This window comes from Ooceraea biroi, chromosome 5 (assembly GCF_003672135.1).
Source record: "Ooceraea biroi isolate clonal line C1 chromosome 5, Obir_v5.4, whole genome shotgun sequence".
Classification (NCBI taxonomy): Eukaryota; Metazoa; Arthropoda; class Insecta; order Hymenoptera; family Formicidae; genus Ooceraea; species Ooceraea biroi.
This window is the reverse complement of record NC_039510.1, coordinates 4353795-4380516: the sequence shown is the minus strand read 5'-3', so window position 1 is coordinate 4380516 and position 26722 is coordinate 4353795. Positions and strand designations below refer to the sequence as shown.

Below are 26722 nucleotides of genomic sequence, written 5' to 3'. Positions count from 1 at the left end.
TAGAAACACGAGTCATCGAGCTATGGTTCGGCACTGTGCTTTTTGCAAATTAAAAGTTCTACGCGCAACGACTCCCGCGTATATGGAAGGCAATATATATTTTTTTATTCCGGAGCGGAGTTCGCTCGTGCGTTTCTCGCTGACAACCACCCGCTGGTGGGCTCGGGCTCGTTTGTATTTTTTTATCGATTGGATTGTTGCTCGCGTGACAAAATGCCGGCGACGAGAAAACAGTATGAAACGGTCGTTCGCGGCCGCAGCTTTGACGGTGGAATTAAATTAAACGCCACGGATGCCGGGTCGAAAAATCGTAAAACATAAAAAATATTTGAATTTACTTAGCTCCATATTTTTGCGGGAAGTTTCATTATAAAAAAACGTATGTGCATAAAAATGATTCAGTAAATTATAATCACTATTAGATAATCCTTCTTCCGTTTTATTTCGATCTTAAGCAGATAATTTTATTCTTGCAATGTAACATTGTTAGATTGTAACATATATTCGTTAAAAACATTAAACGGAATATATGTTACTACCGAATAAGAATCAAAAGATGCTTGAAACTTATTGATATAATTATTGATATAATTTTACACAGTTAAATATCTCAAATTTACGTTGCTCTTTACTTCCTCTTGTGATTCTTCGCTATTTTGTCACAGATATCCGTGACATTTTCGGCGACACAAAAAATTCGAAAATCAAGCATGAGATGTACGCGCTCGCAAAACTCTTCTCACGAGAAATCACATTCCAGCGCGATCGATTCTTGTCGTTTACGAGGCAACTGATACACCTGATCTGATATAATAGGCGACCTGGTATAACGATGACACCGAAGGGACCAGATATAAAACGCAGGTGTCCCGTCGATGGTGTAAAATCGCGCGTTCTAATTGAGCCGATAAAAAGGCATAGTGGTCGCGCTCGATCCTCCCTTTTACGACATTTGACGACCGAAAAAAATCTAGAAGAGAATGTCGATCCGCCGCGCCTTTAGACCGCTGGTCGCCTTTGGACCGTGATATATGAAGCGACCACGGACCCCCCGTGTAGCCGAGGTTACGAACCTCCAAATTGATTCGAATCGTTCCTCGGCCATAATGCTGGATAACTAATGACGCTCACGCGCTCCCGATATTCCCTTGGCCAGGTACAAGGGTCCCTCATGACTTCACGCGAGCGAGGAGGGTACGAAAATCCCCCCGTGCGATACGACGGTGCCGTAAAGCCGTTCGAATCGCGTCAGGCTGCTTGATCGATCGTGCGCGCGTTTCTCCGCTTTGCATGCGACGCCTGAGGAATTTTAAGGAGAGCGGAAGAGCGCTGGACGAGAAACCGGATCTGCCCGCGGAGAGGGCTCCAAAGGTCCCTTGTACTGACATTTGAAATGGGTTGTCCGAAACCTGGAACGAGTTCCCCGGATTGGATGTAAAACCGCTGTAAAAGTTTCACTGCTCTTCAGCTGTTTTGGTTTTTCCTCTTTTTCTTTTATCGCTTGTTCCCTGTCGTGAATCGGTGAAACGCGCGCAACAATCTAACGTCACGTCGATCATCCGCATGTATACGATGCTCGTCGATAAAATTATTGTAATAAATCTGGACGCGCGCCGCCGCTTTGCGATGTAATAGCACGGACACGCTCGCGATCGGACGTAACCACCGTTTTCTCGTATCTATCTCGCCCTGAGTGCGATTTCAATATCCGCAACGCGTTGCTTTAACACGGCTAATCATGATCATACGCGCGCGCGCAGATACATGTTAATTGGCATGCATCGTGAGGAAGAGAGAAAATGGGGGAAAAAAGGGATCGATGCAGTGCCGCAGCATCCATCGGCGTATTGGCGACATCAAATTGAAAAGTAATATCGGGACCGAAGTGTGACATAATTGCCTGTACATTGACTCACGTATGCATGCACATCCGGCACGGTAATTACAAACTGCGCGGGATACGCGCGGGACCGGTCACGTCTTCGCGGCCGGCTATCGGCTGTTAATAATTGCCTCCCGTGAAACTCGTTAAGACACCGGCGGTTAATCGACGTAATGCGGGCATTTCACCTCTAATTGGCGAAATCGAGGTCTCAATCGGAGCACCGAAAAAGACTCGACGACGACGACAACGACAACGAGAACGACGACGACGACGACGACGAGTCACCGTTGTCGTCGCGCATTCGCACGCAGAGATGCTTCGTGCTCATTAATGCCTCCACTTAAGGATGATGATGAGGAACGTGTTTTTTCAGCACGAATTCCTCGTATGGAGTAGAAAGATTAGACGAGACCAATCGGAATAATAACGTTAATTTATCGTAACATCGCAGAGAAGTCCACTCGCGAAGGCGTTGCACGCGGACTTAGAAATCATGTCGATAATCACACTTCCTTATTGAGATTTCATAATTACGTTGAAACGTTCACGTACCGGGAACGTTTAAAGGATTCGCGATCGTATCGAACCGATATTACTCGCATCATGCTGAAAGAGGAACTCGGAGCCATCGATTTAACGTGTCCGGAAAGGTAATTAATAAGCAGAAGTAGATTACGGAACAAATTGAAGACTTCTTGAAATTAAATGTTGCACCGGCCTGCGAGCATCCTATGCTAAATGAACTCCGCTGGCGTCCAGTTACGCACCTCAGCTTTTTAATCAGTCGATTACTCGCTATTGATTACCCTGCGCCAGATAAATCATCGCGATCGGAAATAAATTGGTTCATCTCCAACAAGGGATGCGGACATGCAACACGAAGGTGGAAGACGAACGAGTTTTCCTCGAGCTGAACCATTTCAATTTCTGAATCCTGTCCGACGTGCGGATCCGCCGAGATGTCGCGGAAACGCGCAAGGAGATTTGTTAAGTCGACTCATTAAAGGCGCCGCGATTTTTCGGGTGAATGAATAATTTCGAGTATAAACGAATAAATCACGCCAGCGAGCTCCGTTTATCAAGCGCGCGCATTAATTCCTGACGCGCTCTTCCACGTCATTTTGCCGCTGCGTAATTAAAAATGATAGATGTGCATCATTTAGTGTTGATCTCATCAATGCGCGACGAGACGTGGCGCGCGAAGAGAAACCTGATCGGGTGTGTGACACCCACACGATGAAGCCAATGACGATGACGATGGCGAGACAAGTCGATGGCTTATCGATGTATTAGTGGAAGGTGAAAGAGCTAGAAAGAAGAAAAAGAAAAGAATAGAGGAGATGTACAAGGCGTTTTCTCCACGCTTCCTTTTATCTACGGATTCATAATGCAAGAGAGAAAAAGATTGGAGGAAGGTACGAAGAGATCTCTACGTGTGTATTTCTCGGGTACTAAAACCAAAATCCTCTCAGACTAGGTAGGAAAGATGGAGGAGAGATAGCGCATGGTGAGCGTAGGCAGCGTTAATAAAGATATAAAGAAGGCTCAGAGGATGCTTAAGGAGATCACGAGAAAGAGGAAGAAAACATGCAAAGCTGTTGTTTATATGAAAAATTAAGCGAAAAGAAACACGAGAGGTAAAAGCAAGAGAGAGAAAGAGAAAATGTTTCGTATTAAAAGATCCAATCAAAATTCCACTATGATCATTTCATGATCATTCCATGACAATACTGACGCGCGACTCGGTCTTAAGGAATCTTAATTGCCGAAATTGGATCAGAGCCTGAGGATTGGCTCGCTGGTCGGCGGATTACGAGCTTATCGATCAGCGTTTAGATCCGATAAGCCACAAACGCGACAGCGGAGGTCATTAACGCGACGCGCCGTTCAACCACCCTCTTCAATTACGACGCGTAGCCGATCGCGTAGCGCGACCTCACACACAGGAAGATAGATAGAGAAAGAGAGAGAGAGAGAGAGAGAGAGAGAGCACGACACGAACGGGAGAAGTGAGAGAACAAATCGCCGGCGACGGAGATAATCGAATGGTATCGCGGCCGGGATACAGCCGACGAGTTATTACGGCAAACGAGGCGCCACGTCCGGGTGCCAAGACAGCCGGTATTATCCCATTAGAATAAATGTAAAGCAGAGACGGCATTTCCCTCTTGTCCTTCTCGCCTGGACTCGCTTTCTCTCTTTCTTCCTCTCTCCCTCGCACGCACTCTCGTTTTTCCTCTCCGTCCCTTTCTCTCTGCCCGGTTACGGCTTTACGTCTGGCTTGGTACAGGGGTGGAAAATAGGAGCCGGCCGAAGCGCGGTAGGGCGCATTTACATGATATGAATATAATGGAGAGGGCTGGGTCGCCGGCGAGCTCGGGCTCTACGGCGAGAGAGCGAGCACTACCTGTTGAACCAAGAGTCCGGGGAGATCGCCGGTGACCCACAGGATATGTCCGGGGTCGTCGCCGGGCACGTTGTCAGGTTACTAACGGATCATTCCGCGGGTCCCGGCTGCTGGTCGAATGACGACCGAGCGATCACGAGGAGATAATTTGCGGTCTGTGCGCTTGACGTTGAAAAACGCGCAAGGGATCGCGTCGATTCGGAGGCCGCACAAGACGAAGCATAGATAATTGGAGACATTATCTACATCCGCGTGCAATTATTGTGGAAACGGAAGGAACCGTGGTACTTCTCTCGGAAGCGGAAGGAAAAACGAGATAGCCATCAGGAATAAGAAGAATTCTCGATTCGGGACGATGCGGTCTCTTCTCACTCGTCCTGCCTTGCGAATCTTGCGCATCGACGGTTCTCCGTTTTATTCCCACCGGATAATTCCGCGGTTTCTTATACGCGCGCCAGTAATCACCGCCGCGCGCAGGCACACGATGTAACACCGCCTGCGCGCACATAACGAGATAACGATCTTTCCTCGGCTCTCAAATTAAATAGGATACGTTTCCACGAGCAATACGCGCGTGCAAGCGCGTATTTGCGTCCCTCGCATCCCATCTGCCTAATTAAGGGTTATCCCGTGTACGTCTAATAGGATCCCGGCGTGCTTTTGCGATGCCCACGCGGAGCCGACGACGAAGACAAAATTCTATATGCTATAAATATGTGCGTGGAATAAGGCGCGCGCGCGCCTGCATTTCGCTCGCTCGAGACGAAAAATCCCGAGAGATGCCTTCTCCCTTTTCCGCGATTTCACGACGGCGATCTTCGCGACGTCTCGCCGGCTCGCGCGAGTAGAATTCCGCCTGCTCAGACCACTTCAGTCGCGTAAACGTTTGCATTCCTGCAGATTTTTCGTTTTCAGGAAACGTACTAAAGAGACGCAAGATACGTTTACAGGCGGCTGACACAAAAGCCGTCGCGCAAGCCCGGTCGCCTCCGAGACGCGTCCTAACGATCGGCGTGCATCGCATGATTCCTCGATCACGATGGTCCCCATGATCGCACGCGTGCGACCGGATCTCCCTCCTGATATTATTTCCCGTTTCTCGATTACGAGCGAATCTTCCCGCCGCTCTCCCCACCGCAGTCCCCGGAATTGCAATTTTCAGGGATGCATCTCGGGAGACGCGAGAGAGAGAGAGAAGGAAAGCTGTCTCGTAAAAATCGTCGCGAGACGCGCGGCGAGAGGGCTCGGAAGTGAGAGACAGCGACGTAGACGCGGGAAGGTCTGGGAGACGCGAGGAGAGGGAAATGAGCGTGGCATCAGCGACGAGGGAAACGAGAGAGTACCGCGGAGGCAATATAAAGGGTGCAATAAAATCACGACGACCAACAATACGGGTGGACTTGGCCCGCCGCCTTCGGTTTCTCTACCTCTCTTCCTCGCGCTCCGATGCCGTTCCTCCTCATCCTGTTCCTCATCCTCCCGCTCCTTCTTTCCGTCGCACATCGGAGGAGCCTAGGTCAATTTTATTTGCCGTGTGCACTGAGCACCGTCGCGGGCTCGCCCGTCGTGTGTACCGAGAGAGAGAACTCCGGGAGAGAACGCGAAAGTTTTGAAATTTCAACTTTACGAGCGGCAAGGCCCATCGGGAAATCGACCTCCATCAGAGTCCGACTACAGGGGAAATTTGGAAAAAAAGGCGCAGCCACTCTTCGGCAAGTTCGCGGCAGTGTTCGCGAAACAGATTTACATCCGGTCTGGGGGGACGAGGTGAGAGGAGGGCGGGAGTGAGGGAGGGAAACGGTTAAGACGAAACGCGTTGACCATTCCCGAATCGAATCGAATCGAATAAGAAACGCGAAGCGAACTGGCGAGTTTTCCCAGCGAAAAGTTCGCCGGCGTTCGCTCGCCGATTCGGCGGGATAACATCCGGAATATCTTCGAAACTCGTTTTCACGCTGACAGCGATACACGGCTGCAGAAAAATCTCGAAAACGCTAGCTCAAGTCATTGCAAAAACCGCGCGAATACTTTGACAGGACTTACGACTGGCGCAAACGGAACGTTTCGCAAAAATTAGATTAATTCCATATTTGATTTATTACGTGTAACTTGCAGGCTGACTTGTCACTTGTATCTCGATTCTGTAATCGTATCATAGCCTCGCAATTAAACCGACCCGTCATTTTTCTCAGCTCGTTAATTAATATTTGTGAAAGGGTATCTAGCAGCATGCATTGCTGGTCGTAAACGTTACCCTATGAATACCAAATTTGCATTCGCTTAGCATATTCACGCATTGAGAAAGGCCAATTAATGCCGGCAGTGATGGAACAGTAACAGCGAGTACAAATGATAGATCCTGATAATACAAGTACAATGCGGACGGCTAAAACAATTCTGAAGAGTTCAATTAGCATCAGAAAAAAGTACAAGTGGCACGCCCGGAACGCGATTAATTTCGATTCTCGTCGCACGGCGACTTCCTACGCGTCGATGAGCGTCCACGTTCCACGGAATCGTTAAGGAGGAAGGAGAGAGAATCGAAGAGACATTACATGGAGAACGACATTGTGGCGACACGATCGCGTTGCGATCATTGGGATCCGAGGCACGATCGCCGGGATGCCCGCTATACGCTATTATGCGTTAATGACGGGTTAGCTAAGCGACTTGTAACAGCGCGCGCGCTATACATCGCGATTCCACAGTTTCTAGCGAGACTCACGAGGAGGATACTTGCGGAGAAGCTTACGCGAGAATGAAAATATCGTCGTCGGAAAATTGACGAGCCAACAGGAAGTCGACAGAGAAAATAAAAAAACGACAAGTAAGTTGCGCTTCCGCAATATCCTCCCGGTATTCGTTCATTTAACGGCGACGACCCGCCGCTACCACCACCACTGTCGCGTCCATTAAAACAGAGCGAGAAATATTTTCGTAACAGATGGAACATGTTTGTTTCATAAATATCGCGAGCTGATATCGGTTGTGTTTCAGAGAGAGGGAAGGAGAAAGAAAAAAATACGCTACGTGTGACGCGCGCCCCTGAACCGGGCTGATTGGGTGCGCGGGGTTCAACCGTGCACGCAAAAGGGCGAATCTGTGAATCGCGCGGTGCAAATGCGACCGCGGATGCACCAATTGCCAACTTAAATCCCTGTTCGGGGATATCCCTCGATAATCAGGCAGCGTCATCGCTTTTGCCGCGGAACGTTGTTAAAACCTGGCGTTAAGCCTGAGGCCGACCGTGGTCGCGCTCGCTCGCTGAAAGCCCGGGCTTATTATATGCATGGATAGCCGAGCATCCGGATAATAACAGTCCCATTCGCTTTGAATAATTTGCGCGGGCCGGCGTTACCAAGCCCGGCGCTGAAACGGCGAGGAGGGAGCGCTCCTCCCTCGGGCGCTCGGCCGTCATGTCGTCCAGAAAACTTTCGATTCCCGACGCACGTCGTTATTAAGCGCACTTCGTAATTAGCCGCCGCTAATAACTCACACGGATTCTCGCGCGCTTTGCATGCATGCGTACACAAACGGAGAACGGAGAACGGAAATGGGAGAGAAAAGGAGAGACGGGAGTACCACGAGCAGGCGGTCCCAAGAATGCCATTGTGCCTTACAATATCCACGAGCTATGAGCAAGGTTATTAAAGGGCTGGGATCGTGCCTAAGGTTAAGGGGGAAAGATGGCTGCGACCGCGGAGCCCTCGGCGAGACAGAGCGTGGCGAACCCTCTCTTTCTCTCACCTTCTCTCTCCTGGCGCGTGAACCACACGCGTGCGTGTGATTTACGCTCGCTCGTGCACGCTCCCGCGGCCTCTGCGTGCTTTTCATATACGGAAAACGTCAGGGGGTACGCGAGTACCGAGATCAAAGCTCCAGGCTCCGACCTAACCAGGAAGAATAGGAGGAACGCGTATGCGTGCCCCGCTCCGCGGGGATGGCTGGCGCGATGAAAATGCGCTTTATAAGACCGACGGGCCGAGAGAAATTCGGGCTTTCGCACCTCCGTTGCCTGCGCTCGCGGCACGAAGAAACAAGGAGGCTTAAAGCCGAGTGTTACTGTACGGACAACTGCACTCGGGTAGTTATTATTATCCTCTTTGAAACCTGGAAAATGCACGAGATGCAGACAGGGGGATGAATTGTTCAACGCGCGCGTGCGTGATGTCTTCACAAAAGAAAGATGTTCTCGATTGATTATTCGATTGCACGTACTTTGACTTTGCGTTCCGTTGTTCGCCAGCGCGCGTTGCAATCTTCGTCAATTGGAGCCGAGTTGGAAAGTAAAGTCACGCGTAAAAGTCGAGTTGGAGAAAGTGCTGGGCTTTTAGGTGGCTTGAAATTTGCAGACCGCCCGAGCAAAGAAGCTATCGATTCGCGTAATAAATAACGCTTTTGCCGGCGTATCGCGAGCGCCGCTTCGATTGCCTTCACGCTCCAAGTAGCAGACTTGCTTGATAACGATGAAAAATGCCTGGCGGTCGACTTTTTACGTTCGACCACTAGATACGCGCTAACGGAATACGAGATCCATACACGCGGTTATGATCTTGTAAATTGGTCGCTTCGCTCGCGACATAAGATGTGAGATAAGAGAGTATAAATTTCCCCGTACAAACAAAAATCGCGTAATGGCCGTACTAAACTTTCGCGCGCGCAGACCGCTCATGTAAGATCTTTCATTCTGATTTATTAATCATTAATCGTCGACAGCGTGTCGTTACGCCGTCCTGCCGAGAAATCCAAAGTGTTGAAAAATGTCAATCGAATCGATCGATCGCGTGATATGATTTCAAGTTATCGAAATTATTATAAAGTAATATTTTAAAACCTGCAATGTTCAAATTAAATTCAACATCAGAAATGTCAAGAGTTAAGTTAAGCAAAGTTAAGAGAAATAAAAATTTGCGCACGGACGTAGCGTTTCATAACTCTCCCTCAACCCCCTACTTTCGCAGATAGACGAACACGTCGGTGTTCGCCAAGATCAGCGACACCGGAAGAGCTGAAAAGTTCTAGCGCTTCATTCACGATGGTATTCCGCTTTTGGAAAATTGAATTAGCACTGACCTTGCGAAGAAAGCCGCGGCTGCGCTGGCTTGCGCTGGCGTCCCGGGCACCCCGTTGTACGAATACTTGGCACCCTGGTACATCTGATACGCGCTCGGCGGCTTCGAGTGCGACGATCGATGGTAGTAATGATCGCCACTGTGATGACTCTTCTCCGTCTGCTGCTGACCTGTCTTGGCCAGGCCAGCGTATCCCTGCGCACGATCCGACGCGACAGACGAGCCTTTGCCGTGACACTTGTCGCCCTTCTCGCAGGGCATGGGCACGTGGAGCAGATGCGACTTCTCGTGCGCGGACACTAGCACACCGGACGAAGCGGATGGTTGCTTGTCCACGTTGCCGTAAGCCTTGTAATCACCCCCGTAGCCCTTAAGCTCGCCGTAGTAGCGGAGGTTCTCGACCTTGTAACCGTGCCCGACATCATGCCCGCTCTTGGTGACCTTGCTGACCTCGTGCTTGCCGTAGCCGGCGATCTCCTGCGCGCTCGACTTGGTCCTCTCCGCGCCGCACTTGCCCACCGTCTCGCCGGTGGCGTGCAGCGCCGCCTTCCCCGACAGCTTCTCGATCTTCAGCATGGATCTCTCGCAAGGACGACCTTGGACCGCGTCGCCACCCCGACTCGATTCCGACCCCGTGCTCTTGTGCTTATCGCACGCCGTTACCTCGAAGTCCACGAGGGCATTCCCGGCTGCACCGCTAGCACCGTTGCTACCACTGATCCCGCGGGTCTGATGATGCTGATGATGATGATGATGATGACTCTTCAGCGACTCCACGCGGCAGCGAGGTGGCAACGGCAGGTGGCAATCATCGCCGGTCTCCTGCAGCAAGTTCTCTTTGCTGTTGTTATTGATGTTGTTGTTGTTGTTGCTGGTGACGAGCACGTCGCACGTCTTGTGGGCAAGCCGTTGCCGCGTGGTCACGGCGCGTGTTGCTTCTCGCGCGGTCGGCGTGATACTGGCCAGATTAGAGGGCGTCTCGGCGCCATGAGTGCCGGTGTTCCCCCTTCCTGCACCGGAATTACTGCCGCCACCGCCACCGCCGCAGCCGCTGAGGCCGCCGCCGCCACCCCCGCCGCCTCCGCCGGCCTGTCGTCTGCCTCTCTCCTCCTATCAAATGATAACGCGACATGGTAGTCGGCGTGTAGTACTACGATCCACGCGCGCTGGCTCCGAAGCTGCCACGCCGGGTGCACTCGGTTGGCCGCCACGTGAGCCGGCGAAAGGGAGCAATGATGCTGGAGCAGCTAATAAGTAGCAGATTTTTTGAGGAAAAATTGCAACAATATAAAGTTCAACAATCTAAAGTAATAAAAACATTTCCTACTTCACTCCGAGATTTACTTTGCATTTCTTTCGCACCACGATTATCTGGAATTAAAATTTTTCGAAGGGAAATGAAGTTCGCGTTGTGCGGGATTACACGAAATTGCATGATGACCGTTGGACGTGGCTTCTACGATACTCCGATCGTTACGACATCAAGAGATAAGATCGCGAAGCGGCCTCGAGTACACCGTCTGCGGTCGGTCAAGTTTCAAGGGAGTTTCCCCACTACGGTTTATATACTACGGCTTACCTGGATCCTCTTAAGATCGTCCTGTCGTCTGGACACCTCGGCGTACTTGGGCGGATCGGCATAATACTTGGGCGGCGGATCTGATTTCGGCGGTGCCTCCTGATAGCGCGGCGGCCTGTCGAACTGTCGATACTTGGGTGGGTCAATGTACGGGTTGTTCCGATGACCGTGGTAATTCGGTAGCTGGCACTCGGTGAGATCCGACTGCGACCGGTTCAGTTGATGGTAGTTGGATGTTGGCAGCGCGTTCGCCGTCTTCGGCTGATCCTGGGCCTGCCTGTGCTTTGCAGCTTGCGATCTGTCCTGGCTCACGGCGTGAAACTTGTCATGAGACTTGGCCGACTTATCGACGCGCTCCTTGCACGTCTCGTGTCTCTCCTTCCTCTCCTGACCGGAGGATGGTGTCGAGTCGATCTCGTAAAAGGTCAGCTCCTTCTTCGTCTTCTGATGCGACTTGCCGTCGTGCTGGCGGACGTTCTCCGGCTTCACGGGCGGATCGATCTGGTAGAACGTGAGCTCACGGGAGTCCTGCGACTTGGAGCGCGTCTCCTGGGACAGATGATGCTGCCGTTCCGGCTGAGAGTGGCTCCGCGAGTACCTCTGATCGAGTCTCGTGCTGTCTATCGGGTACTTGGAACGAGCAAATCTCTCATTGGCGCCGAGTCGGTGACCATACTCGAGGTACTCGTCACCATATTTGAATATCTGCCGCGGCTTGTACTTCTCCTCGAACTGCGAGTAATTGTAGGTGTTGAAGCCGACCTGATTGAAGTTCCTGCTGAGATTCGTGGAGTCGTAGTTGGTTGAGGTTACTGCCTCCATGTTTATCTGGAACAGAATGCGACAGGACACGGTTAATCAGAATACTCTTCGCGAACTTCTTATCACGTGCTCTTTGTAATTTTTCTTACAATTTTTTTGCTACTTTATAATGCCGCTTCCAAGTTTACGGCCAACGATCGGAGTATCTTTCGACGGGGACGAGATGCCGACGCAGGATAAGCGACGGGACGAGTATCCTCGAGAAGGATCCGCGTGAATCGCACGCGGCGAGTCGGCGGGAACGACGAAGAGGAGCAAGAAACTGAACTCGAGACAACGACGGCGGCCATAAATCGGGGAAGCCCGTCTTCTTAAACGCCGGAGTATTTAGCGCGAAACAAAAAGCCGCCGTGAGATAAATAAAATCTGACACCGGGAGGGCGTGCCGTCGCTATCCGCCACGTCGTGTCCTGAATAAAACCTCGCTCACTCCAACAAGGGGGACAAAAATGATGCGCAAGAACCCTGTCGGAAGAGACCGAGAGGGTTGAAGGGGCCTCGGAGCTCGTGTCGAAAATCGAGCCGGGGAAACCGGTTCGCACCTCGGAACTCGAAGGCCGATCGGTACACGCGTATACAGGACGTCCCAGAGAATGTTCATGTACGAACCCCACGACTACTTTCAAATCGATTAATGGACGTTAAGTTGGAATCCGAAAGCGGGATGTGCGAGATATCCCGCGGTTTAGTGTCATTCTTCTACATTTTCCTGATAAATCGCAGCTGGAATTTTTCATAAAAATTGAATTCGATGCCACTTTCTTTCCCGTGAACACACTCAGTCTTTCAAATTCTTTCAGTGACTCTTGTAGAAGCAGTGTAAAAGGATATTTCAAACAGATCATAGAGATCTCTACGCAGATGAAAAAAGATGCGGGACACCCTGTATGCGTTCAAGAGACCACTTTCAAAACCGATGTACCCGAGATCACGCGCGATTTCGCCTTGTTGCCGCGCGGAACCCTTATCCAGAACGCCGCGAGGCACGATGAACGACCGAGATGTCCGGGTGCGATTAGCCGCGGCGACGGTCCACGAAAGTTGACTCGCGAAGCCGAGGTAACGTACCCTTTCCTCGGCTGGTGCTCATTCCGGTAACGAGAGAAACGTTCGACCCAGAGTTTGGTCCAGGTGACTACACGAAGTAACCAGACTCTGGAACCAGCCGGGGAAATTATTGATCGCGCGGGGGGATCAGTTCGCGAAAACAATCGTTCGAATCTAATCCGCGCGTCTCTTCGGATCACCCGGTACGTGTACGGCCGACACTTCGTAACTCGCTCCGCGAATCGGGAATGCCCCCGCGGGGGCTGCGGTTATATATTACAAGCCAGTAATGAAGACTCTCTGCGGCAAGAGCAGCGAGCTACCGACGAGGCCTTGTTTATCGCTTCACCTCAAATATACAATTAACATGTTGAGAAGGCGCCCGGAGATAGCTGGGTATCACGCTGCCGGCATCTGCCTCTCTTTCTCTCCCTACGTCCGTTTTCTTCGTCTTCCTTCCTGCCTTCCCTGCTTCCTTCCCTGCTTCCTTCCTGCCAATTTCTTCAACCCCTTTCTCGACAAAGAAAACGCGCACAGAGAAGAGCGCGGCGAACCCGCGCGCGCGCGCGTGCACTCGCCTTTCACTTTTATTATCGTGATACTCGTTAGAGCGACCGTTCCGAGAATGTTAACCCGGTATTCGTCGCTTGGAGGGAATTTAATGTCCATCTATTTTTACGGGACTTCGCTCGTAACGTGAAAATGTGGCGACGGCGTCTACGGTAAATCCTAATGGAGTACGGACGTAATTAATATGCTCATTCTTCAATTTGTCTAGCGCTTAGTTCACGACGTTATTACCTCGCGAACTGATAAACTCGATTTTCCGTGCTGTTTGCGCTCTTACATTCTTGGCTGTCGTGGGACACGCGTGTAGGTACGTGTGTAATATATTTGCATTCGCGAGCGCGAATGCCGCGTATAATTTAGCGGCGGTCTAATTATTTGGAAAATCAGATTTTGCTTAATTCACCTCCAACGTATTTACTCCCCTTCTCCCTTCCCCGCCCTCATGGAGATAAATTCGAGGCTTTACGTTTCGCGTATAAAAGCATGCAGATGTACACGCGTCAAAGATAAATATCAGCTGCTGTGTAAACATCACCGTTTTTAAATTTATAACAAATAAATATGCAAGCGAATAAAACGTGCCATCGTATCAATAACAGCCGGGTTTTCGGCCATCCATCCCGGTAGATTATTGAATCCTGTTTATCGTATAAATCCAGTGACAGATATAAAAAAAAATATTGTACGGTACGTCAAAATAAAATATCGCCATTGCATGTCGATTGTGCCGTGCACGCGATTTCTCGGAGTAATAAAAACAAAAACGCTCGTTACTCGACCCGATGATCGAATCCGTTCTGTTGAAACGAATGGTAAGTGCGATGCGGGGACCATTTTTTCGCGATGATGCCGCGGATGACGTACGGCATTATTAAATATCATTAAAGAGAAACGTTGCTCGGGCCCGCGGGAAATCGCATTCGTGCGCCTTATGTTTCGTATAAAATTCAAATAAATTTTATACTCATATGAAAGTTCCATACTGGATGTACGTCATCGATTCACCTTTCATTAATTATAAAAATATATATATATATATATGGTAATTATTTAATATAACGGAATCACCTTCAATTATCTTGATCTTCACATATATTATAGAGGACATCTCTCTGAGTAGCCCGCAGAAGATTTTCAATTATCCCTAAAATTCGCAGAAATAAACATCATTCACGATATTAAATTTGTACATCCTTTTAATTATTTTTCATAGGTGAACCATGCGAGATTATTCACAGGAGCGAATAAAATAATTATATTCTAGAAATATGATCGTAATTTCTCTACTTCACGGAAGTGCGATTTCTTTTTCGGATATTATAATACGACAGAAACCATCTTCAGATATCAGAACGATATGGATTTATCCAACAAGGTTTGTGCGACACGAGTCGCGCGACGACATTCGCGAAATTGATAGATGCACTCATCATTCGTCTTCATCACTCATTTACGAGTGTAGCAGGTATGTTTCGCGATGGTAATAAAAGCGCAGGAAACGATCGCGCGTTGCAGCCTATAACTCATCCCGTCGCATAATTTGGCAAGCCTAACTTCCCCATAGGGCATCCAGGCGAATCGCACGCTCTCCCGGATCGTCATAAATATTAATAGATTCTTTTTTCAGCTGCGGTTCCACTGCGGAAAAAGATAATCATGTTGTTTACGCTGCCAATAACAAGCTCCGCCGTCGTATAGTGAGGCCCGTCTCAAAATGGGGCCCTATAATTACGGGCGTCGCTAAGATTTCCCCCTTGGTGCAGCCGGTGCCCTGTTACGAGTTCGTGGAGTGACCTCGTTTCTCGTTAGGCCGACGCGTGAAAATTACGGCGATCGACGGATAATCGAGCCGGCGTATATATTTTACGAGGGACCGCGTTAATGAAAAAATTATATCATTAAACCCTGACGTATTGGGGCGATGATAATTTATACGGACGATTAAAAAGGCATCTCCGTGAAGAGCAAGAGACGTCGTTAACGGAAACGATACCTTGATGGAAACAAATTCGATGTGATTACAGTAAACTCGACGTTTAAGCTGTAGAAATTGATTAAAGTGAAGTGTCTTCTTGATACGTACTAATAAAGTAATTTCTTTCGCTGTTAATTTTGTTGCAACGAATGATTTCACCAATTCCCGCGAACCTTCCTTGATTTAATCAATGCAGGTAGACTGCATCATTTTTACAAGATGGAATACATTCGATCCAGCTGAACTGGTCAATTACGCGGCGAGATTGCGATAATGCTGGTTCGCGCGGAACTATCAAGTTCCAATCCATTCACCTGCGGACAACTGGATTCTTCAGAAAGTCGGCGGACCCAGATTTCCATTTGCTGCCGATTTCGCCGGCTAAGAAACTGCAACTGCAACTACAAAGGTATCGCGAGTGTCTTTCTTTCTCCCTCCCTCTCCGTCTCTTTCCCCGCACAATTCGGAATTATTAATTTAACCGTTCCCCTTTAACGCCACTGCGCCCGCGGCTAATATTTCCCCCGGAGAAGCAGAGGAGAGCGCGCGGTAGATAGAAACTACTAAATAAAGGAGACAAAAGCGCAAAAGCAAAAAGGTGGAAGTATCGCAGAACAGAGAACGAACGAGATAGCGGGGAAGAGCAAAAGCGGAGCGCAGTACCCTTGGTTACCGTGTAAATGAGGCGATGAACAAAGTTCCGCGTGCAAACACCAAATAAAGGCGGGTAACGCGGTTAGTTCCGGCCGCGTGGTTGCTCACGAGGATGACGAGCAATGAAGTTACAACGAATGAAAGTGATTTGCTTAACGAAATCCGTATAGGAAGCTGGGGAGAAGCGCCGTCAAGAAGGAGATCCTCGCCGACCTTTCGGCCGCGCTTCATGTGCACTTTATTATAATCCACATACCGTCTGCGTGGTTGAACTGTAATTGTTTTTCGCTTCCGTTCTCTAACAGCGTTCCCAACAGCTTCATTTTAACGAGAGTGAACTACCATCGCCTTCTTTCTTTTTTCTTTTTCCTCGCAATTTTAATTAAGCCCCTGAAACTGGATGCTGCTGCAATGTTAAAGCTCGGTGCATGCATAACAACAATGTACAACAGTGTGCTATTGCATCGTATCTCAATTGAGCAAAAGCAGATCATAGCGTCGGAGCGACAAATGTCGTTTCACATCGACCGCAAAGAGAGCACCGCGATGCCCGGATGTTGCAACTGAATTTCTCCCAAAGGATGGAGGCAAGAGGGAGTGGTATCAGGGTCGGCACATCCGATTTTCACGGCGACTGACCTGTCTCAATGCCGTCTCCAGCCCTTCGCCGTGGCCAATCAAATTACAAACGCTCGGTTGCACGACCGAATGAGAATATTTTCGGTTGTTTTGTTGCTCGCATCTCCTTTTGGCGAGGAACATTCGCGGGGAACGAATGCATCGTTAGATTACCGCGAGCGCTCACGCATCGCGGTTACGAATAACGTATTATCCCCAGCAATCAGTCATCGTTCATTTGGCGGAGTTTTACGGGGCTGGCCGTGAATATCCGCTGCGAGCATTCTTCCTCGTTAGGCCGACCGAAAAGAAGCATCAACCGTCGAGAGATATCGGTTATCAATAAATCGAGGAACTTTTACGCGCAAAACGCGTTAATCTCATCTTAATAGAATGATCGGATAATAAATGTAGTGCATGATCATGAAATGCGTGTGAGGCAACATCGAATCTCGAAAAACTGGACAATGGTAGGGTCCATCGACAATTCAGAGGATTTCTCTCTTATTTGTCAGCAAGACGCAGCACGATTGCAGACTGTTCGATGGAGTCGCACCTCAAGAACGAATAAATTTCCCGATTGACTGAATGGCGCGGCAGAAAAGCGGGCAGCCACCGGGACAGAAGCCCGGCAGACAAAAAGATGATACGTGGATAACGGGCGAGGTTTGGAGTGAGACGCGCTGGAAGATATAGAGGCCGAGCAATCTCTTACGGTTGAGTTTGCACCACCCGGGGGAACCTCCCTCGATCACTCCGAATAATCATCGCGAGACACACGAGACTCTCTCGCATCATCGCCCGCGCGAAAATGAGAAAGTCGAGAGTGAAAACCTCGCGAGGGAGGTCGGGGTGGCGCGAGCAGACGCAACGAATGGTCCCTCCATCCCGATAGAACTGGAAGGAGGGAGCTACGAGGCGTGGAGTAACGATCCGGTATTTCTAATATTGCGTACAGGTGAGAGAAAGATTGTTCTCGAAGGACGTTCCGTTGCACGGGCGAGATAAAGCGAGACTGCATTACGTCTGCAGTAAAGATGAAAAAAGGGGAAAAGAGGAAAAAAAGCGCCGCGTGTAAAATCACTCGCCCTCGTGTGGTGACGCGTGCGGTTTCGATAACGATATTCGTTAACATGCCGCTTGATGCCACTCTCATAGTTGATGCGCCCGTAGTTAAACAACTTAACGAATGTTACGTTAAAGAATTATGCGTTGCTGCGGAATAATGTCGGGCCGAGTGTGCTCCGTGAGTTATCGCGCGAATTCGTTGGGAATAAATAAATGGATTACATCAACCGGCATTTATATTAGGGGTGTGATTTAGTTTTGAGGGTTTTTTTTGCTCAAAAACGCATGTATTTAAATATGATAATGAATGAATACCTTAATCAAAATATTTTCCTTCGTTTTCTATAACTTTTTCCCATCTTTCTGGCAAGAGATGGATTCCACCACGATAAAATCACTCTCCTTTTCAGTTGATCCATTCGTCCACGAATTTTCGCACTTCTTCGAAATTATGAAAGTGTGTATCCTCTAAAGCGTGTTGCATCGACCGGAACAAATAATAATCGCATGGAGCAATGTCTGGAGAATACGCGGGGTGCGGTAAGACTTCCCATTCAAGCTCTAATAGTGTTTCTTTCACTGATAACGCAACGTCAGGTCGAGCGTTGTCACGAAGAAGAATCACTTTCCGTCGTTTACTCGCAATTGGTGGTCGTTTTTGGTCCAATGCTTGCTTCAACTTGTACAATTGGTGTCGATAACGATCAGCCGTGACAGTCTCGTGCGGATTTAACAGCTCATAGTACACTATCCCACCAAATACAGAGCATTACTTTTCAACCGTGAATATTGCGTCTCGGAGTGGATGTTGATGGTTCGCCTGGATCCACCCATGATTTTCTGCGTTTCGGATTATCAAAATAGATCCACTTTTCATCCCCAGTAACAATCCGAGACAAAAGACTCTTTTTTTTTGCCTGGCGATCAACGAAATGCAAATGTTCAACCGGTTCGCAATGGCACTTTCCGATAATTCATGTCGAACCCATTTCCCTTCTTTCTGAATTTTTCCCATTTCATGTAAATGTTTGGTAACTGTTGTACGATCAACATTTAATGCTCTGGCAAGTTCTGAAGTGGATTGTGTTGGATTTTCGTGCAATAATGCTTGCAAATCTGCATTTTCAAGCTTTCTTGGTTGTCCCGAGCGTTCTTTGTCCTTCACATCAGTATCACGACTTTTAAAGCGTCTAAACCAGTATTCACACGTCTTAATTGATGGGGCAGAATCACCATAAGTTTCCACAAGAATTCTATAACCGTCAGCCGCAGTTTTCTTTTGATTAAAAAACAAAAGCAACGCATGTCGAAAATGCTCTTTCGGATTTTTACGATGATATAAACACGACTGTTATTGCATCTATTGCTATAATGCTACTAAATGTCATGAATAATGTCAACACTGTAAGAAACAACAGTTATCGGAAACAGCTATTGGAACAAACTGACACTACAGCCATCTGTTGCAAAACCCTCAAAACTAAATCACACTCCTAATACATAACTGCACACACACGTGCACTACTATGTTAAAATAATAAAATAATACTGCTCTACTTGATTAAGTTTTATCGATTAGACAGCGGGGCGGTGATGCATTCGACGTATTTCAACCCAAATCCGCGTTAATGATCCAGCCGGATAGCGTGATTCTCGCCACATCATGAAACTGTGCTGCGCTCATCTGCGCTTTCTCGCTATCCGTCTCTCTTTTTCTCCCTTCGAATCTAATCCTGTTTTTCCACGAGTAGAAAATCACGCAATTAACTGATTAGCGAGGTGATTGTGCATATTACGTCCTCGCGACGGTGCCACGCGAAGTTCACGTCTGCGATCGTTCAGTCGGCTGTTTTCCTTTAATTAAACGGAGAGATCGTTCATGAGATCGAGCCACGTGAAAACGCGACGTTCACTCGATACTTTTTTACTCGAGCTGGGACTCAACGATCGAAAGTACTCGCGTAATTCCGAGATCGCGATAAACGTGTGTGTCGGCATTGCGCTACGCGGCAATCGGTTTAATGCGGTTCCGTGTCGTCGTGACCGCGGCTTGATAAAAGCTTAAATTATTCGAGCGTTTTGCCAATTCAATCTTTCCCATCGTCCCGCTATATCTTGCACAAACAGAAAACGACACCCACGAACAGTTTCAGAAGCCGAGTGAATTTACAAACTAATTGAATACGCATCCGAAGGATGGGGAATTGAATAGCTTTGTTGGCAATAAAGATATCAAAAAATCTTTGTTTTACAAAGGACATGTGCAGAAAGTACCTCAGAAATCAAAAATATTTTCGCCATAACTTAAATCATCTTGATATCATGATATCGACAAATTTTTCTTGATTCTTAAGATACGTGAAAGATCGCGCGATTTCGAGCATACCCTGTGCACACCACTGTTGACGATGATTGCCCGATGCATGCAAAGAGACCAAGTCGCATACTGCCGAGGAGCTGTAAAATATCCTTTCGCATAAAACGCGGATCGCCGCGAGCGGCTTTGCGGGCACTTGACAAATAGCGGAACATCGATACGCGACTAAATTAGCATTTCGCGAAGACAAGATACGGCAAGATGGAAGCGCGAGACACGTGCGGCTGGCGGCGCACGTTGAGCAACCGAATTGTAGCTTTGTTGGGCAAAATCAACTACATAACTTCCCCGGTATTTGCTCACCGCGAGGCCAAGGGAGCCGCGGCAAACTCTAACGTTCATTTGTCGAGAGTCATTCGAGTTGTTTGACTTGTTCTGTCTCTCCGCACGGAGTAATTCACCGCCGACGAGTTTACCGCGCCCCGTCAGCGAGAGACAGGGTTAATCCGTCAAAGCTCACTTGGCGCGATTCCCGCGTTCCGACACAGATACACGCATAGATAGCGTTACACAGTTCCCATCGTTCATTATACTGATACATTTAATTGTGCATCATGATATCGAATTACTTACTTCAAATTACGTTTCAACTAGTTTCATGTAGCGGGAGATGCTAAAATTGTTTAATTATTATAATATCAATAATGGAATATCTATTTCTCATTCGATTAATGGGGAACAAGCGTGCAATTAAACCTCGATGTCAAAAATTCAATCTCACGCACGAAGTAAGATGACAATCTCTGATTAACGTTCGCTCTATCTGACGGGAATTTTCGAAAATATTTGCGGACGTGCGTATATGAAATTCGAGATCGGAAAATCGAGATTCGGGACGGAAGGGCCATATGTCGCAGGCGGGCGAGAATGCCGCGAACCTTTTAAAGCCGTCTGTTATCCCGGCCGGGTTCCCGGAGGACACTCTTATCTGTCGGTTGCTGTTTGCTTTGCGGATCTTAACAGGGTAACGTTCGCCGCCAGAAACGGTCCAGGAGAAGTCCTACATCGACCGACTGGCCGGAGCCGGTAAGAGAGGCAGAGATCGGGAGGAAGACGGGAAGGAAGGACGAAGTAGTGAAATAACAGGAGTGAAATGCGCGAGGGAGAAAACCGGGAAGAAGACCCGGCGTGCCCGGCCACGTGGTGGAGGACGAGCAAGGGCCATTCGGATAAGACGACAATCCGCTGCGCAAATGCCACTGGGATTTAGATCGGACGTCTCTAATGGCAGCGGGATTTCAATGGCAAATGGCACCTGCCAGATCCTCCGCCGCTTGTTTGGCCTAAGGATTTGCGAAGTCTGGCGGGACGGCAGCGCGCGCGAGTGAGCGAGCGAGGGGCATCCGGAAAAAATTAAGGGCCCGCCAAAGAATTCCGTTAATCTGAACCCGTTCCGCTGGAGCGGCTGATCTTGCTATCGAGAATGAACGATTTCTCCCTTCTCCCTTCGTTTCGCCTGAATATCCGAAGATTGGAGATTATTGTACCTCATGATCATTTGCGTTAATTACAAGACAAAGCAAACTATTAGTAATCGACGAAGATAGCTGCGCCGTAGAATGCACGTGCATTATCGTACTATCAGTATCGACGAGGGTGATAACGAGACCTAACGACAGCGACGGCGGCGACTCCCACGAGTTCCCGACCCGACTCGGGTCGAACTGATCACCGAAACAGGAGCGACAAAAAATCCAACCAGTGCAATCTCGATAAAGCGGCGTCGTCGCCGTGTCCGAATCGAGCAAGGACCCATGGCGAGCAAACAATCTAACAAGCAGAAAAAAAGCTCTTTTATAGCACGAGCGGCCGATGCTTGTTAAGAGAGCGCCCCGCTTCTGTGGACCACTTTCTTCACCCCGGAAGAAGGAAAGGGAGCCCGTAAAGAGAAGGAAAAGAGAAGCGCGAAGGTGAGGGATGAGGAGGCGCGCGGGGAAGCCGCGTCCTTCGTTAAGGGACGTCAACGTGGCACCTGGTGCACGATTACGTCGACAACGTGCGCACATGGGGTTCGCCGATCGCACACAGTTCCGAGGAAGGGTGAGCGGGAGGGTTGAAGGGCCGCTGGCTGCCCGACGACATCATGACGGATGGGAACGTCAGTGTCTGTTCCTCCTACGTCGGGATTCGAAACGAAGGCGCCATCGTCGAGCGCGTTTCGTTCCAGCTTGCTGTCCACTTGCGCGCTCTGCACGACCGCGCGCGATGCCGAAGTTTCGCGTCACCATCGATCATCCGGGCCCGATCGCGTCTCGAGTACGTTGCGGAGAGAGAAGGGCCGATCGCGGATAATCTTACTAGGAACACAAGGGCATTTAATGCACGCGTTAGATAAGCGGATCTGCGAAGAGATAATGAAATTGAAGATCAACGATTAGGACCTTCAAGTTGGAAGTTATGCAATAAATTGCGATAAGGGAGAAATACGATATAAAAATTTATTGTGAGATTTTGCGTGTAGAATATATTGATTTCTTGGAATTTGACGATATAACGATATAAAAATTGCGAAACTTTCAATATAACCGGCGTTCTTTGTTCCATTTTGTCTGATACTAAAAACCGCCTGAACTATTACGTGAAAAGTTCCCCGCGAGATATTAAGCATCGCAGCGAAAAACCGAAGAGGAAAGGCCACTCGCCTGCGACAAAAGCTCTCCGCTGAATCATTACGCCCTTACGAGCTCTTTGATTTATACGTGGGGAACGTCGTTCCTAAAAGACGACAAAGAAATTACTCGGCATTCGTAGGCTCGTTCTCTTCGCCGGCAAAGGGTCGCAGGAACAGAGACATAAAAAGCAAACTTCTCCGTCACGGCCCAATTTTACGGGATCTTAAAGCCATGAGCAACTGTTCGCACCTCCACGAAGTCGATATCGAATCTCAGAGATAACAATACTTGAACTGGTAAGTCAAGTGGAACGAGATTTCAAAAGAATCATTAAAAGAAATGAAGAGATTTTTATTAACAATCGATCAAACGACTTTATAGATTATCGTTTTGGCGATAAAAAAACATGAGGATTATAAAGATGAAAAATATATGAAAAAATTATGCAAAAATGCATAACAGTTACTCTGAAAATTTGAGTAAAAATTCAATATAACAGTGAGGAAAATATTGCGGAAACGTTACGAAAACCGCAAGGATGAGCGAACGCGCGTGGATAGAGAAACATTACTGTCTTGCCGCGATAACGGCAGGAAGGAAAATTTGATGGGTTTTAATCCTAAATGGTATTCGATTACCGAACGCCGTCCCTCGATAATCCATTATGGTTCTTGCATCCTCCCTACACCAAACACGCATCCCGTCCGTGACTCGTACGTTTTCTGGAATTTATCAGGCCGGATTGGATCGTAAATGGGTTTTATACGGCACTTCGGCCCGAGGGTGGACTGCAAAAACGTATTCGAGGGTAGAAAACATACCGCGTAACGAAGTACCGTCATCAATGAAACGTTGAAACGCGATGGTCCAATCTACTGTACGTATTTAAGATTCTAAACTTATTAAGAAGAACTGCAAATCTCAACATATATTACATACTTTTCACGATTAATATATATTTATTGTATATTTCTTATTATTAATATTGTCACTTCTTTTTTGCGCAAAGGTCCGTCGTAAAAAAGCGGTAAATCAAAGCTCGGTCTCTGCAAATTAATTGCATCCATCATAGCGCTCTCTCGGCTCCATTACCATCATTAAATAAATTATTTGGAAACGACGCTGCCGGATTTCCCGCAGCACAACTCGAATCTGAGGATTCGAGTGGAGGCGAGTCCCTTCGTGGTCGGGGAGCTTGAGAAAGGGCTCGCTGTAACGCTCTGCGCCATATTTACGCACTTGCGGCGACCGTGCCAAACTCGGCGCACCACCGCGCGATGGGGCACGAGCGTGACGACGCGGGCACGTTAAGGGCGAAGGGAAGAGGGCGGGACCCTTTAATCTTCGCGGATCAAAACGTCGCGGCGGCACGAGGGAGAGAGAGAGAGAGACAGAGTGACGCTCCCTCGCCCAGGAGGTACGTGATTGCTTCGTGTATTCGAGTGGAAGCCTAACAGCATTTCAAAGGGATGGGCACCGCAAGGAAAATTGCATTGTAATTAAAACCGCCGCCACCATATCCTAGTTGCATCGCGCCGCGCCGCAGCCGAAAGTGCAAACGCGCCCGAATGCACTCACGTCGTCGACGGCTTTCCGCTAAGGGAGGAAGGGGCAGATAGAGAGAGATACATATACATATACATGATCGCAGGGATCAGGTTACATTATCGCCGAATACGTTGCAAAGGATTCGCGTTATTAATTAACAGTACACGTACAGTTACGTACAGTTGGCAACGCGTCAACCGTATCTTTAGGAGGATCCTTGCGAATAACGGAGCTCAAAATTAAATAATAAAAATCGATACGTATCGATGTGATCTTACGAGAACGTCATGAAAGATCTGATTACATTCGCAAAGAATGAACAACATGTACGATAATATGATATTAATGTGATTCTCATATAATTCTACACACGCGACGTATCGCCGATGTATCATTGAATGAATAATTCATCGCTCTTGCAATATTCATTCGGCGTCCTCGTAAACGATTCTTTCTCGGTTTTTTTTGGCATCGTAAAAAGGAAGAAAGAGGTCTGTAGGAACCGGAGAGAAAGGCAAGTAAGAGCAGTAAAAAAAAAGAGGAAGGACGTGAATTTGCCTGATGCAGAAAAATGCGAGACGACTGCTCGCCATGTTCGAAAGTTAGAACATAATGGATGGTATGACGAGCAGTTAATTGACTGCGAAGAACCATCAATTAAACGTGATCGCCGCCAGACTTTAATTGACTGTTGATAAGCCACGCTAATCTGAACGCCGAGTTTTGCTGCGATTTCTTGCCGCGGCAAAGATACAAGTTTGCTTACTAGAACGCTGTCAAAATTTCTGTAACATCTGATATGGCTAATAAACAAAACCTTTATCTTTTCTCTCTTTTGTTATATAATTAATTAATTATAATTAATTTGTATCAGTTTCTTTTCATGTTTCTTCTTGGATCATGTGACCGAGAAACGAGACTAATGAATTACATTACGCTGCATTATTCATCATTTGTTCGGTGATCCGGCGGAAGCTATCGATGCGATCAATTCTCCCTCGCGTCCACATTAACGGAGATGGCTTGATTTCTTCTGAGACGAAGGAAGGGCGGGACACGGGCCAGTGTCGTCCCAATGAAGTGAACTTCGCCGGGCGGTAACGCAATTTCGTGCACGAGCGGGAGGAGAACACTGACCCTCGCAAGGATCTGGAAAAGGTCATCCTCGCCCCTCGGGTTTTCGCGAACGCGACCCCAACCCTCCGCGCCATAAACGGATTGTTAGCATTGATTAAAGCGCACTGCGGATTTCTGCGGTGCGTCCATCCAGATTCCGCTTCGTGGCTCTCCGCGCGACAGGAGCGATTCCTCCGGACGCGCGTTAAGCGCTGGAATGGTTTATGTCCCGCGTATCCCACGTCAGGGAGAATTGCTTCCGATCGGTTCCTGGCGCTCGTCGAGGGTGGACGTGCATTGTGCCGAAAACGCTTATAAATCTTAATTAAAGCGCGCCTGGGCAGAAATCGACCGATGCGCACATCCTACGGCATACGGGAGACGTGATCGATGCCACCAGCAGATCTTGAACAGCTGTGATACGATAGGGTATTTCGATAAAGAAAAATAGCCAGTAATGTTCCTAGATAATAATAATTTTCCGTAATTGCCTGTAGTTTTTGAAGTCGCGTCATTCTTCAACGATTTCCTCAACACGCGACTGCAACGGTTCTTCACATCATCTTTTATATTCGCGAGGGATAGAGCATGAGACTGCTGACATTGCGGTAGTTGCAACGACAATAATAATATTGAAATAAGTGCTAAATATGTGAAATATGAAATATGTGTTTTTAACGTGTACATCAAACAACCCTCATCGATGCTGACAATGATGTTGACAGGGATCTTTTTATCGAAACCCAATTTTATCGCCATTATCTGCGGCTCGCCAAGTCGCAGCGACTCGCGATAATTAGACAAAGTAATTAATTACAGTGCACAAAAAAAACAGCGCGACGGACCAACCCCCGCAGCGACGATTGCAACGACAGAAAGCAGAACGAGAAATCGTCTCCCCTGACCAAAGGGAGAAAAACAATTTTCTTTTGTTTATTATCGCCTGTTTCACGAGAGGCAAAGGGAAGCGACAGATAGGGATGAAAGTCGCCTGCTTCTCTAGACGCCCCGCTGCGCTTCTCTCGAGCGGAAGTAATGAGCGGCGAGTCGCGGCGCGAGCGTTTTTGTTGTGCTTGCGACAATTAATTACACGGATGGAGAATCGCGGCCACGCGATTCGCGGATCCATCAGAAAACGAGCCGTGCGCGATGCAGTGCGTACGGAGCGAAGCGGAGCATAGTGAAGCGGGGCCGAGCCTCTCGTTAACGCGTGTAATTAACGGACTGTTATCGCTAATTACCAGCGCGCGCGAGGCTCGTTCACAAACGAATTTCTGGGGATCCGCTAATTACCAGCGCTAATCTGATTAACTAAATGCGAGCGACGAAAGGCCTTCTACCGGCGAGACGAGCGGACGACGAACGCTCCTTT

General features: G+C 48.4%; 3 protein-coding genes across 5 annotated transcripts in view; all 3 read right to left on the bottom strand.

Annotated features, from left to right (window-relative positions):
- LOC105287618 (kinesin-like protein CG14535) overlaps positions 1-9962 on the bottom strand; it is a 218458-nt gene extending 208496 nt beyond the window's left edge. For both annotated transcript variants that reach the window (XM_026969485.1, XM_026969486.1), the window contains exon 1: positions 9366-9962. In XM_026969485.1, the coding sequence (XP_026825286.1) occupies positions 9366-9940 (575 nt within the window). In that variant the 5' untranslated portion in view covers positions 9941-9962. The remainder of the gene's footprint in view (positions 1-9365) is intronic.
- Positions 9963-10010: 48 nt separating this feature from the next.
- On the bottom strand, positions 10011-10799 carry LOC113561935 (kelch-like protein diablo). The gene is made up of 3 exons (XM_026969595.1): positions 10788-10799; positions 10069-10474; positions 10011-10027 (listed from the first exon to the last, which is right to left on the bottom strand). The coding sequence occupies exons 1-3, from the start codon at positions 10797-10799 to the stop codon at positions 10011-10013; spliced, it is 435 nt and encodes a 144-aa protein (XP_026825396.1).
- Positions 10800-10889: 90 nt separating this feature from the next.
- Positions 10890-26722, bottom strand: part of LOC109611550 — a 117127-nt gene continuing 101294 nt past the window's right edge. For both annotated transcript variants that reach the window (XM_020034401.2, XM_026969625.1), the window contains one exon: positions 10890-11771. In XM_020034401.2, coding sequence (XP_019889960.2) covers positions 10926-11771 — 846 coding nt within the window. In that variant the 3' untranslated portion in view covers positions 10890-10925. The remainder of the gene's footprint in view (positions 11772-26722) is intronic.